This window comes from Hydra vulgaris, chromosome 07, assembly GCF_038396675.1.
Source record: "Hydra vulgaris chromosome 07, alternate assembly HydraT2T_AEP".
NCBI lineage: Eukaryota > Metazoa > Cnidaria > Hydrozoa > Anthoathecata > Hydridae > Hydra > Hydra vulgaris.
Window position 1 is genome coordinate 30,607,860 of NC_088926.1, and position 14,641 is coordinate 30,622,500.

General features: G+C 30.0%; 1 protein-coding gene across 2 annotated transcripts in view; it reads right to left on the reverse strand.

Annotated features, from left to right (window-relative positions):
* Positions 1-6,519: 6,519 nt before the first annotated feature.
* LOC100205276 (uncharacterized) overlaps positions 6,520-14,641 on the reverse strand; it is a 62,355-nt gene continuing 54,233 nt past the window's right edge. For both annotated transcript variants that reach the window (XM_065801620.1, XM_065801619.1), the window contains exons 7-8: positions 6,954-7,097; positions 6,520-6,717 (exon numbers count right to left, since the gene is read on the reverse strand). In XM_065801620.1, the coding sequence (XP_065657692.1) occupies positions 6,668-6,717; positions 6,954-7,097 (194 nt within the window). In that variant the 3' untranslated portion in view covers positions 6,520-6,667. The remainder of the gene's footprint in view (positions 6,718-6,953; positions 7,098-14,641) is intronic.

Here is a 14,641-nt window from a genome sequence, read left to right on the forward strand (position 1 = left end):
ATTTTTAATCTTCAAACATATTTCCTCTTGTACTGTAGTTAAAGGTATTGACATTAGTTAAAGTTAAACCTTTCTTCAGCGGATTCTGATATTTGGTCTGCGTGCAACAATTTTGCCAGAGGAATAAACCGTACTACCAAATAGAATAATGATACAAGTAATCAGTTGCTAAAAAGTTCTACTTTTATTGACTAGTTAGTTTTACCCTTCAAATTTTTTTACAATTTTTTTATAATTGCAAGGTTTTTTAAAAAAAAATTTTTTGTTAAGCAAGATATTAAAGGTTGAGGAGTATAAAATGCTGAAGATTTTGGTAAGTTAGAGACCATTAATGATCCGACCCAATGCCAAACAGTTGAAAAAGCACAATGCCAACATTAGCTCTATGAGCAGCAGTTCGTAACCAACGCATGATGCCCACGTTGGTAACGGATTTTAAGATATAAGCTTATATCTTGAAATCCGTTAGTGCCACGTTTTCTTGTGTAAAGGTGGGTTTCCATTCACAGGAAACTTTCCGCGGGACATAATAAAATATAGCAAAAACATTTGCTCAAAGATACAATCTTTTTTGTACTAAAAAGTAGAAAATAAGCTTTTTAATTTAAATTTTATAGTTCAGTAAACTTTAGATTGACAGGTCTGCGCAAGTTAACTTTTAAAAACAAACCCGCAAGCACATTAAGTAGCTGATTTGTATATAAAAGGTAATTTTACGTGCACTATGGACGTCAAAGAAAGTTAAAAAAAAGTTTATATTAAGTGAACTCCAATCAAGTTTTTGTTAACGTACATTAGTTAGGTGACCTAACTAATAGTAAACTTACTCTTTGTTCTTCCCAAACTCGCCTTACTCTCGGTCCGTAGAGCGGGTTATGACGCTCCTTTTGGAGCTGAACCAGTTTTTGCGGGCCTTGGTAATGTCAGCTGTACATCGTCAAAACACAGTATCTGTATTTTTCATAATTTGATATGAAAATGATTTTTGTAAAGTACGTCGGGCCGCCAATTAACTTCATACTTATCACTTGAAACTTCATATGGTTATCAAGAAAATGCATAGAATTCAATGTAAATCGACAAAATGGTACTTTTAGCTTTCATTAAGCTGTAATTGTAGATACTGTGTTTTGAAACTTATAGAAAAATTTGAAAGTCCTATCACATTTAATTTAAAACACGGTATGTGTAAATTATATTTGTTAAATAAAAATTAAGGCCATTTAGGAAGTATTTAAAATGGGTGATGGGTCAACCGACTCCTCCTAGATCTATATTTTGTGTTCAATATTTTGAAAAATCATTAATCCTATTTATCATTCGGCAAGAAGACGTGGCATAGTGAAAAATCGAGTCGCCCTATTCCTCCTAGAATAAAGTCTAAATATTCCCCTAACTCCAATGAATTAACATATGTTTAAATTGTTTTATGAGTGGAGTATTTTCACAAACTTGTATGAAAGTTCAAAACAATAACCAATTAACAAATGCTTATTTCGCACTAATTTACTTAAACTAGTATTGAATTTCTATTTAAATGCTCAATTAGTAAGTAATGTCCACATGGTAGTGGTTGAAGTCTTTTAAAGCACCACATTTTGTTGGTATTAGGAATCATTTGCTTTTACTTACCACAAACTGTATTTTGTTAATGCTCTTTAATCTCAATCTAAAAATTATCATACTAAATTGCATAATTTACAGGTTTCAAACTAAAGAATAACAGATAAATGACAGATTTAATAAAATTATGTGAAAGCTAGAAATAACCACTTAAAACAAAATTCAAAAATGAAAACAAATATGTATCATTTTCTTTATTGCATAAAATATATAATTTGAAAATACCTAGTCTTCAGGTAGAACAATTTTTACAGTTTTATATAATAATAACAACAAATATAAACAAAATAAATAACAGTAAAACATAATAAAATAATTGTAAAGTACTTATTCAGTCTTTATTAAGTCATATTCAGTCTTTATTAAGTCTTATTCATAATCAGAAGTTATGAAAGCATTTTTTATGGACATATGTTTTAATGTTTTTAAAAATTTTTTTTTGTAAGAAGTCCAAAGTCTTTGGCTCTCCATTAAAATCTGTCCAGTATTCCATATAAGATCCATAAAAGATACAAGTTGATCCTCTTGAAAATTTGGCCATAACAACACTGTTCATTTTAAATCCACACAATGCATCTGTTTTTACATTGGTAGTCCTTTTTTTATTTTGCCAATCATAAAAATCTTTCAATTCTAAAATATTTAAATTTTGTTGGGAAAAAAAATTCTTAAGGTCTTCAAAGTCATATATATCCCTAATTTTTTTAATTTTTTTTTCAATATTTCCATGGACCCCATCAGCAGTCATATGGGTGTAATCCTTAGTTAGGTATTTCATTGTTACTGATTTTGTATTTTGAAATAAGGAATTTGTTGAACTTAAGTTACATACCAATACCGTGTATAAGGTCCAATTTTTGTTCTGGCCAGTGCAATTATCAGCCCAGAAAATAAAATCTTGTACATCTCTTTGGTTACTAATTAAAGCCAATATTAAGTCTGTAACATTTTCAGCTTTACGCCCAGCAATAGCTTCATGCCAAAGTACACAGTGGCATAAGGCATTTGGTTTTAATTGAGCAAATGTTTCATTAAATACCACTAGTCTACTGGTGAAAAAAGAAGATTTAGTATCTGGCATATTAGGAATTAATATAACTTTTTGTTAGTCCATTGAGTAGATACAAGTTGACTCGATACTCAGTTTAGAATCTTCCTTATATTTCGACGTTGCTGCTACAGCCTTGGCTTTATGGTTTTCTAAAAGTGTAATATTCTCTAATTTTATTCTCATCAGTAGAATTTTCAATTATATTTTGATAGGTAGAGCAATCTTCACATTTATTAATTGTGGGATTTCTTAAAGATATATTTAAATCCTTTATGATTTTTCTATAAAACTCTTGAGAGCAATAGTTTTTATGTTGAGAGCAATAGTTTTTATGTTGAGAGCAAAAATCATCATACATGGCTGTTACTGTTAGTCCAAAAGGCAAGTACATTATATTTGGTGCATTTAGTCGCCGATAATGACTTACAGATGGTTTGTACAGCCGTATATGATCAGCTACAATATCTTTGGTTATACATTTTTTAATATTTTGCTGTCCTCTATTTTCAGTAACAGATGACATAAAAAAATTACTGTTTATATTTTTAACTAGTTCTGTTAAAACAGAATCATTTGTATAGCCAAGAACATTTAGAAGAGTGGTTTTACATACCTGTACTTTTTTTTTTTGGAGTCTGGAAGTTTGTAAATCCTAGATTGTGACTTTTTAAAGCTATCAACAGAACCCTCCACTGTTGTTTGACGTTTTACAGATGTAATTGTTACACATTTTGCTAAAAATTATCTCCTCTGGACATATGTTGTTAGAGACCAATAAGTTTTCCATAAAAACTTTTGATGATCAGTGGTTAGATTGTCTCTACATTCATTGATGATCAGTGGTTTGATTATTTCTACACTCTACAGGGCATGTAAGAGAACTGTATGGATGTTTTGTCTCGGCAGTGACTTTTTTTAATTCCCTTTTTTCTTCTAATACTGCTTTCTTATCTGCCGGACTAAACTTCTTCTTTTTCCTTGCAGTTTCAATAAGTTGATTATGTGGAATATGTTAAATATTTATATACATGTAATATAAATAATATATGTAGTAACAACTGCATTGTTGTAAGTATATATAAATTATTTAGTACCTTGATGTTCAGTAATTGGGGTTAAATCAGGATCAAAGTTACTGTCATCTAAATCCTCTTCAACTTCTTCAACTAAAAAAATATAAATACTAGTATACAATTTTATGTGACATTTAAATATGATGTATTAACAAATGCATTGTTGTGTATATAAATTATTTAGTACCATAATGTTCAGTAATTGGAATATAATCAGGATCTAAGTCACTGTCATCCAAATCCTCTTCAACTTCTTCAACTAAAAAGTACAAATATTAGTATACAAAATGATGTGACATGTAAATACGTTATATTAATAAATAAATTTATTGTGTATATAAATTATTCAGTACCTTGATCTTCAGTAGTTGGAACAAAATTGCTGTCATCAAAAACATTTACAACTTCTTCAACTAAAAAATATAATAAACACTAATATAAAATATAACATGACGTCTTAATATGTTGTGCAACTAAATACTATGTGTGTATAAAACATTTAGTACCTTCATTAACAGTAATAGGAAAAAAATCAGGATCTAAATCATCTTCAACGTTGTCGACTAAAAATAGAATTACATATAATGTAAATACATAATATAATAATAAGTAATTACTTAAGAGAACTTACGTGTGCGTCTTGGTAATGCATGATTGTGATCCCAGTCCATAATTCTTTTTTTGATTAGTTATTTAATGTAAAAATTTAAGAATTTAAGAATCGTTGTTTAATTTAAGAATTTAAGAATCGTTGCTACTCAACGCGGTTAATGCATGTACTGGAAAATACACGAATTTTGCGTTTTTATAATAAGGTTATGTTTCGCTGCATTTTTTTAACCCGAATAATTTTTAGAAAAAAAAGTTTTCTTTTTCTCCTAGCGCTTTAGTTTGTCTAAAATCAAACAAAGTTAAATTTTTTTTTAATTACTCAAGTTTAGACATAAAATTTTGCTTTATAGTTGATGGACCATATCTTGGTATAAAATAGTGCTGCTCTCAATGAAGATAAAACATTAAACTGAGAAAACAACTTTTTCAAACAAGTTTTAAGTTATATGTTTAATTTCTAACCAGTCATATGTCTGCAAACATATTAAAGGTCGAAAAAAAATAGTTATTTCAAGTTTAAAATCTGTTTTTTCCATTTTATATGAAAGTTTTTATTAGTATGAGTGTGAAGAACACACAAATTGACATACGACTAGTTAGACTTTTAAAGTTAAACCTCTTAAGGTTTATTTAAAAGTCTAAGCTCAAAATTCAAACATTACTGTGATATGAGCCATCCCTATTTTATATGCCATAAAACTATTTAACTAAAATTCCGGTCTTTAAATTATCATAGATTAATATATATTTTTTATTTGAATATACATATTTTTTATTTTTTTGTAGAAAATATATACACATATTTTCATACTCCATCGCAAAAGATATGTTAAGTTTTAAACAACATATATAGATATTGTTTAAACTTAACATATCTTTTAAAACTTAATATATCATATTGTTTAAAAACAAATGTTGCAGACCGGAAAAAAAATATGTTTGTTATCACCGAGAACAAACAAGACAAAAAAGTTTGAGAACTTGCATTAACGGCGTTGAGTAGTCGTTAGTTACTGTGTTTTGAGTTTAAGTTTCACTACGCTTGAAATATATTTTCGGCAGATTACAATCATAATAAATTCAAAACACACTATCTTCAACTTTGTGTATATACTGGATTTTGTTATTGTTTTTTTTATTTATCAGAATAAAATGTTGTAGTTACTGTGTGGTAACTTCTGGTATAATTGTTTGTTTCCAAAGAGGATATTACATAAAAATTCTGCATGAGTTGGTATCAAAGAGTATATAAAAAAGTAAATTTTGATAAAAATGTTGGTTGCTGTGTTTTAACGTTGTACAGCTGATGTGGCCTCTATTTGGCAATTAGCCGGAGGAGGATAAACCCCAATACCAATTTATTGGATATTTTTCAATAAAACGTTAGTTTTGAATGTGCGAAGGGCGACTAAGTTACTTGATGAAGAGTTCATATTAAGTGAAAGAAAAGATTATGAAAAAGTAGAAAACTTCTACGCTTCTTTTAAAGGAAAAATTCAAATATTAGTTTCCCTCAAGAGCTTGCTCAACGTTGTTAATGCGAGTCCTGGAAAACAGGCAGGTTTTGTTATTTAACTAAAGGTATACGTTTAATTCAATGTTTAAACGCAGCTAAAGACATTTTTTTTCATTTATGAAACATTTAATTTATCTAGAATCCGGCGCACTACAAATTTTTTAAAAAGTTTGCATAGTCGTTGTTATTTATGTAAAGCATGCATACAACTACTAATTTTTAGCGTATTTTGAATAAACTTCTTAGTGACACAAAGTAATGGGAATTACACACCCGTGAAAGCACGACGTTTACGTTGAGTTGACTACTTTCGATATTTTTTGTTGTACTTTATACTGTAATACAAAAATATATTTTACTTTTAGCCTCGTAATAAAAGGATGTAAAAATTAGGATTTTTTGTTGAATGTTTAATAGAAGCGCCTTAAACTTTTTTTGTTTAAAAGATATTTAGGCTAGATAAAACCAAGTTGAGGGGAGTCTCAAAATTAAAAACCCAAACAGTGGCACAAGCATTTTTGTTGGATAAAAGTTAAGGGTTTTAAAAATACCACGTTATTTAAAAAAAGTTGGCATTGTTTACACAAAATAGGTTACTCAAATCAATTTTTATAAAAAAACAAGACTGAAAAAACTATTTTGGGTATATTACACAAATAAAACTACATTTAGCTAAGATTTCCATTTAAAAAATCGATGCTTGACAAATATATAAATTAAAGTTGAAAATTCAACATAAAAAAAAAATATAAAAATTATCAAAGATTGCAACATGAATGCACCATTTTCTTTTTAGATGAACAGAAAAGCAAATAAAGATGTAAATGCTAACGTAATTGAGGCTAAAAAAAAAGCGATACTTAAGTTATTACTTACTAATTATCAACATAATACTAGATTAAAATAAACAATTTATTATTTGAAAAAAAATATTTAACAAAAAATCAATTCAAACCCAACATAAAATAATAAAACAATTTTCTTAGGAAACTATAATACTACAAAACTGCCCTTGCAACATTTTTGTAACTTGACAAATTTTTAATTTCTATTTTAATTAACAACAGAGAATGAATACCTTTGATGAAGAACCCAGATGAAGAAGGTTTCTGTGTAGCAGAAGTTGGATTACTTGGTGTCATTGAAGCAGAAGCTGGATTACTAGGTGTCGTTGAAGCAGAAGCTGGATTACTTGGTGTCGGTGTAGTAGAAGCTGAATTACCTATAATAACCAGTAATTCAAAACAAAAAATGTTAACAAACATTGGCTCTGTTAGATAATATTATTTATAAAAAAAAAAAAGGAAAGTCATATATTGTACTAAAAGGGAAAGAAGAGACTTTATTTAAAGAGTTTATATATACAATACATTAGGTTTGCATTAAAAAAGGAATATAATTTTATTTATTTTACTTTCTACTTTAATGCCACAATACTCTGCATGATTATTCATAATGGTCATCGTTGCAAACAATAAATTTGTATTTATTAATGGACTACATAAATGTCCAAACCTGTTGCTCACAAGTCAAAAAAACAGCTTTTAAGGTTTAAATTTTGTCACCCTTGGTTTGTTCAACAGACCAATTTACATATTGCTGGCAAAACGCGATTTTACCAACAATATGGTAAGTTAAGGAGGTTATTACGGTTGCGTTCAATATAGTTATTTACAAAAAATAACTGCAAAGTTATTATACTAAAAATTTTACTAGATAGTACAAATTTTACTTTATAATACTATATAGTACAAACAAAAGTTATTACCGTGCAAATTTTACTATATACTACAAATAATACTAGTATTATACTAATTATAAAGTATTTTATAAGGAAAATCGCAGGAATGTATACAAAAGAAATAACAGTTGATTTATTTTTATATACAGTATATAAGATTTGTAAACCAAATTATTTATGTATGTATTCCACTCGGGGTGGATAAATATCACAATTAAAGAAAACTAAAAAAAAAAACTTTTTTGATTTATATCAGATTTTTTCAATTTAAATCAGTCTTTTTTTGATTTATATTAAATTTCTTTACATTTTTTTATTGTATGAATGCGCAAACCAAATGATGAAAATAGTCTTCAACACCTGCAGATGAAGCAACAGCAGTAACTGATAACAACTTCCAGTAATTCCTGATTCAAACAATCATCACAAGATTTTCACCAACTACATGGTTTTAAATTTTGAACAATGTTATTAACATTGTTCAAAGTATAAAAATATTTTTCAGTTTTTACAAAATGAAACTATTAATATAAAAATATTATTAGTTTTATTTTTGACACAAAAATGCAAAAATATTTTTTAAATTGTGATTGTTGTTACTTAGCTTTACATTAGCTTGCTATGACTAGTAAAAGACTGGGTAGCAATTTGACTGGGACCAGGGCCTGATTTGATAAACAAAGCCAGGGCTTTTGATAAACGAAGCCAGGGTTTGTGACCGGGGCTGCATAAACATTAATACATCCTAGTACATTTTTTTAATTCGAAATTCGTGTTATATTTTATTGCTGCATTCTCAGTTCTAAAATGCAAACTCTACAACCAAACTGTTTTGTGTACTTATAGAATTAACAGCAAGTAATTAACAGCAACAGTCAAGTAATCAAAACCAAGAAGTCAGAAGCATGTGAATGGCTGGATGAATTTATTGATTGCTGGATAAACTTATTGTCTCTGCAAGATAGATATCTGAATTCATTGTTGTTACTGTTGCACAAACCATTGCACAGTGGACCAGATATTAAATATGGTGGACAAAGTTATTTTGATCTTTTTTTTTTTAAAAAAAAGATCAAAATAACTTTATAACTTTTTAATTTCGAAAAAAATCTTTTTAAAAATAACTTTGTTTATAATTTTTTAATTTCGAATCTTTTAACTTCTTATAATTGTGGATGAATAACAAATTCTTTAATGTTTACACTGATGTCAAAGATATTTTGGTGAGCAAAAAGGAATATAGCAAATCAGCCTTATTACCCCCTCATCTTACCCCTCATCTTGTAGAATGAACTTAAAAAAAAATTGGTGGAATAAACTTTAAATATAAAAAGTGCACTTACTTAAGAATAAATGGAAATTTATCAACAAATTTTAAACTCTATTATCAAATTATCATATGTACAGGACGTTTTAAACAAGTCTGTAGATTATTATTATCTCTATAAATAGTAATGTATTTTTTTATTTTTAATCTATTGGCCGCACATTCTGGATGGAATAATATTACAACGCACTTATTATTATATTAGGGCTTTTATTATTATATATTAAAGCCACTAAGTTATAAAGGTACTATGGAAATAAAAAACAAGCACTCTTTATTTGTCAGACCTTGTTCACTGTTTTCATTTTGACTTACCTGTTTTTAAACATCATGTCTTGTACCACCATATCCAGCCTTGCATCAAAATGTCAGCTTAGTTATTTCCTTGAGCATTGTGATTAGTACAGGAGCTTGTACATCAACAGCCTTTTAAGAGTGTGTTTTAAAAGATCTTTTAGCAATGTGTGTACTAAATAGTCATCTACATAAATGTTCTTAGGGTATATGTGGCAGTCTATTTTTCAGCACCATTTTTTAGATGCTGGTATGTTGATCTTGATATATCACCATCAATAACTAATGCTAAAGCTTCATCAGGTGAATATTTCTTAGCAGCCTCAATGGGATTTTTATTTCAAGTTTAAGCAACTTTTGTACCAGCCTCCTATTTAAACTCACTTCTTAGTTTCAATTTTGTCTAGATAAAATCTGGATGATCAACCATTCTGAAAGGCAAGTTAATAGCATAAATTGTTCTTAATATCTGCTCATCAATTGCTTTTTTTTCAGATTTTGTGGTTTTGATAATGTATGAATCCAATTCCATTGACACTATCTTGCCACTGCTTGCTTTTTCCACTGCCTTCTTATACAAACACAAAAATTGCTTTATTTACACTAGATTAAATAGATCTAGTTTTTTCAGCAGAAAAGTGCTTCCTCAGTTGCTTGGTTAATATTTTTCTCAGTTGCCTGGTTGATATTTAGTGCCTTGTGTAAAAATAAATCTTCTTATCGTTTTGAGCATCTTTCAAAATATTATATTTACCAACACCTTAATGGTTACTCATTTGAGCAATCCAATCTTACATTTGCACACCACAGCCTCTGCATTTGGTTTTATTACTCTTTTTTCAAAACTTTGTTGGCATTTCTTAAAACTATGTTTAAACTGCTCCTCTATTTGACCAGCACATACATATATAGCATATACATATGTAAATACATGTGTATATATGTACATATATATATATATATATACATATATATATATAATATATATATACACATGTATATATATATTGACCAGTACATACATATATAGTATATATATATATATGTATATCTATATATATATATATATATATATATATATATATATATTTATGTACAAACATGTATATATAAATATACATATATATATATATATATATATATATACATATATATATATATATATACACATATATATTGACCAGCACATACATATATAGCATATATATATGTACAAACATGTATATACAGTTACGGACTTAATTTTAGACTCAGACTTCAATTTTAACAAAAAACTTAATTTCATAACCATATATTTAAAAATGATAATAAAAATAATGATTTATTTCAGCCTTCTAATACTTGCATGAATGTCCTTTCGATTTTAGTACTTCTTTAATGCGCTGCAGCATTGAATCCACCAAATTTTTGCAGATGTCAGCTGAAAATGAGCACCAGATAACTTTAATTTTTTCAATTAAATCCGGGATGGCGAAAGGCTTTTCTTCGGCAACTCGGCGTTTAATTAAAACCCATAGGTTTTCGATCGGGTTTAGATCTAGTGAATTTGAAGGCCAGTCCAATAATTCAATTCTTTTTGATATAAACCAGTTTTTAGTTTGCTTTGAGACGTGGCAGGGGGCTGAGTCCTGCTGGAACACGGTGCAATTGTGAATCGCCATGAATCGTTCCAAACTGTCATTCAAAATATTAATGTACGCTGTTGAATTTAAAGTTTTTCCTTGATTTATAAATCGAATGGAACCACAGTCATGTGCTGAGAAGCATCCCCACACCATCACATGAGCAGGGTGCTTAACAGTTGGAACTGTAAACCTTGGGTCAGTTGCTGATGAATGTTTAGGACGTCAAACCCATTGTTTATAGCTTGCCATCAAATGAAAATTACTCTCGTCACTGAACATGACTTTTGCCCAATCTTCTGATGTCCAATGAGAGTACTTCTTACAAAACAATATTCTCTTCTTCCGTTGGATATCAGAAAGAAAAGGCTTCTTTAAAGACCTTGACGCCCGCATAGAAAGTCTGTTGCATAAAATACGTTGAATATGACGAGTGGAAACATTCAAATTTAAATTCCTTTTGATAGCTGAAGATGTAATAGGTGTTTTCATTACAGAAAGAACGTTTAATTCTCGTCGAATTAAACGTTTTTTCTGCGCTGAAATAAGCCTTGGTCTACCAGGATGATGTTTAGGTTTGATTGAACCAGAAGAACTAAACTGCCTTACAACCCGGGCTGTGGAGTCAGTAAACCGCTGTTCCGACTCAGAGTCCTTAACTTTATCATGGACCGACTCCGACTCCCGACTCCGACTCCCGACTCCTCCAAAAGTCACCAATTTGTAAAAACAAATTTACCGCATTAAAATGTTAAGATTGCCTATTTCATCACTATGATATAAATAATCCGACCACTTATTGCTTTAAACAAAATTTATTAGAAAACAATTTCTGAACAAATAAATTTTCTGAACTTTTGTAAATAGATATACAATAAACTCTTATGCAGTCACTATTAAAATTATGAATTTGTCCTCAGAAATAGTATTGCCTCCATCAGATCTTTCTTCATGGATGTCCTCAAGTCTGATCTTATTATTTTTAGCGCAGAGAACAACCTCTCCACACTAACTTGAGTTGGTGGCAAGGCAGTAACTACTCGAGCAACTTCTCTGACCATTTCAGGATACATATCAATTGCTTGCAGCACTGTTACTTTTGATGAATGGTCAAATTGTTCCACTACTTTTTAATGCACATGAAAAACTGTGCTGAAATTTACTGGAAGTATTCTCTGATAGGGATGACTCTTTTTCCATACGAGAACGCTTTGTATGGTCTTTATGGTTCAAATATTTCTCAAAATCAAATTCTTCATCAGTAGATGATGTTGAAGATGTGGCAGTATGACCCAATTCTTCTTGTTCCTGACAGTTCTGTAACTTGTTCATTCTTACAGCTATTTCAAACAGAGCTTCTTTTCCTTTAGTCAGCTGTTGATCATCAAGAAGTATCTGATGCATTGGGTCTACATAAACAGCTGCCAAAAGAATCTTATTTTCTAATAGTACTTTTTCTCTCTATTTCATTGAAGCGGCAATGCCACTTGCAAATAACGCTCCTTTTTGAGACAGGCAAAACATTAAGTTTTTCCACTCCTTAAGGAAAATACCTGGAGTTAAGTCCTCTTCTTGCAGTTTTTAGTCACTGCAATTGGATGTTGTAGCAATTCTTCAAGCTCTTTCACCTGTTCCCATTGGCTTTCAAGTAGCATCAATTGAGAATTAGCCATGTCTACAAGAAAGGGTTTCAGTTCAACCAAGCGTTGAATCATTAAGTAGGTACTTCCCCATCGTGTGACTTGATCAATAATTACCCCTTTTCCAGCGCGTCTCTTCAAAGTTGAGTCAACTTTAGGAGTTCTGGCAGCAGTAGCCAATTTTCTCAACTTTTCAATTAGTGCAGCAGCATGTCCTTCTTGCAGACCATCCCGTATAGCCAGCTGTAGCGTATGCACAGCACAGTGCATGTGATGAATGCGAAAATGTATCGACATAGTTTCAACAAGCTCATCTAAACTGTCATGATGCTGTTCATCTGAAGCAACTTCGGTTTGCTCCTCTGTCTCTACTGTGTTCCTCCATTTCAAATATATCTGTTTCTCTGAACCCAGTATGTTTTTCTAGCTGCCTGTCACTTTCAGTAGTCTTGTTCATCAATTTAATGGTACTTATCATGTTTGAAGCATTGTCAGTTACAACTGAAAGAACTTGTTCTTTTCTAAGTTCATCTTCTTGAAGATTCTTTTCCACTAAGAGCTGGAGAAATTCGCTGGTGTGATGAGCTTTGGTGTCTTTTACTGCCAATGTCTTGGTAACTATTTCATTATTTTCACAAACAAATCGGACATTGATTGCATAATAGTTCACTCTGTGATGTACAGCTGTCCATTTTAAGAAACACAAAGCGTCCTTTGAGAGATTCTTTAAGTTCTTCTTTTTGTTTAATAGCTTCTTCAATCACTAATTTTCTAATACTCTCTCTCTCCAGAGAAACGCTAAGCTTGCGGGCCATTTCTCCATTAAGACCCATAAAAGCTGGTTTTGAAAATAATGATATAGGCAAACCATCCTTTACCACAAGCTCTATGATCTTTTTTTTAAATGTATCTACTGTAAGTGTCACAGTAACTTTGTCGCTAACAAAATATCTTGCAACTGATATCTGCAAGGTTCTCTGCTCCCTTGCTTGGCTGGAAGTGCTGGTCACTGGTTCATTGCTTTGAATGCTGTCTTTCTCTTTCACTACTTTGAATAGTTCAGAATGAAACCGCTGTAAATGTCTCTATAGGTTGGAAGCTCTTTTAGGAGCATTTTTATCTTTGCCTGCATATGCACTGATCTTGACTCCACAGCATTTGTTTTCATCTGGATCATTTGTCATACACTGACAGACAAAATGTTTTCCATCTTGAGTAACAGTAAAATGTTCAAATACAGCAGACTTAACAGAAGGCTTTTTTGACATTGTCAGTTTTTTTATTATGTGCTCACAATTCAAATGACGACTGTTTTTCCTAAAAATAAATGCACATAATTATTAAAATGTATATACATACAAATATATATATTTCACAGCTGTCCACTATGTATAAATTTATATGTTAGAATTATATTTGTCCGAGAAAGAAAAATGTGAAAAGTGCAGGTGCTATGTTTAGACACCAGGGGTTGTTTATCAAACTAGTGTAAAGCAGTAGGTCGGGGCAGTAGGGCAGGACTAGTTGAGAAATTTTTACTAATTCTAACAGATCTCCTTAACGGTGCATCGGGTTTACATTATTTTTTCACTATTACAAAGATAATTCTATCTGCTAAAAATGGCTTAGGAAAGAAAAACGTTTTTAGATTTATTTAAAAAATTATTTGAAAAGTTTACCCAGCTGCTTAACCTACCCAGTAAGGTGAGTTGCAATAAACAAATAATGCATTTTTGTGACAACTATAAACTCTTTTATAAAACTAAAATGAACATACATATATATATATACATACCTACTTACATACAGTTGAGTCATATTTTATGTACATAAACTGAAAAAGTAAAAAGCTACACGGCGGGTTAAAAGTAATTAAAAAGATCTTTTGTTTTTGGAGTATTTTTTAACAAAAGAGTGTGCGTAATTAAGACTTCAGTATATTTTCATTTTTCTTTTGAAGAAACGTTTGAAATTGAAAATATTTGTAAATTAAAAATAAGTGTTTTTTTTTTAAACTGTAAAATTCTAAGACTGCAAGCATCTCGTTTTATTGTTCCAAATAATGAATTAGTACAATCAAATGACATTTTAACTTTAAGATACAATCTTACACAACATTAGCTCGTCTTTTATCAGAGGAAA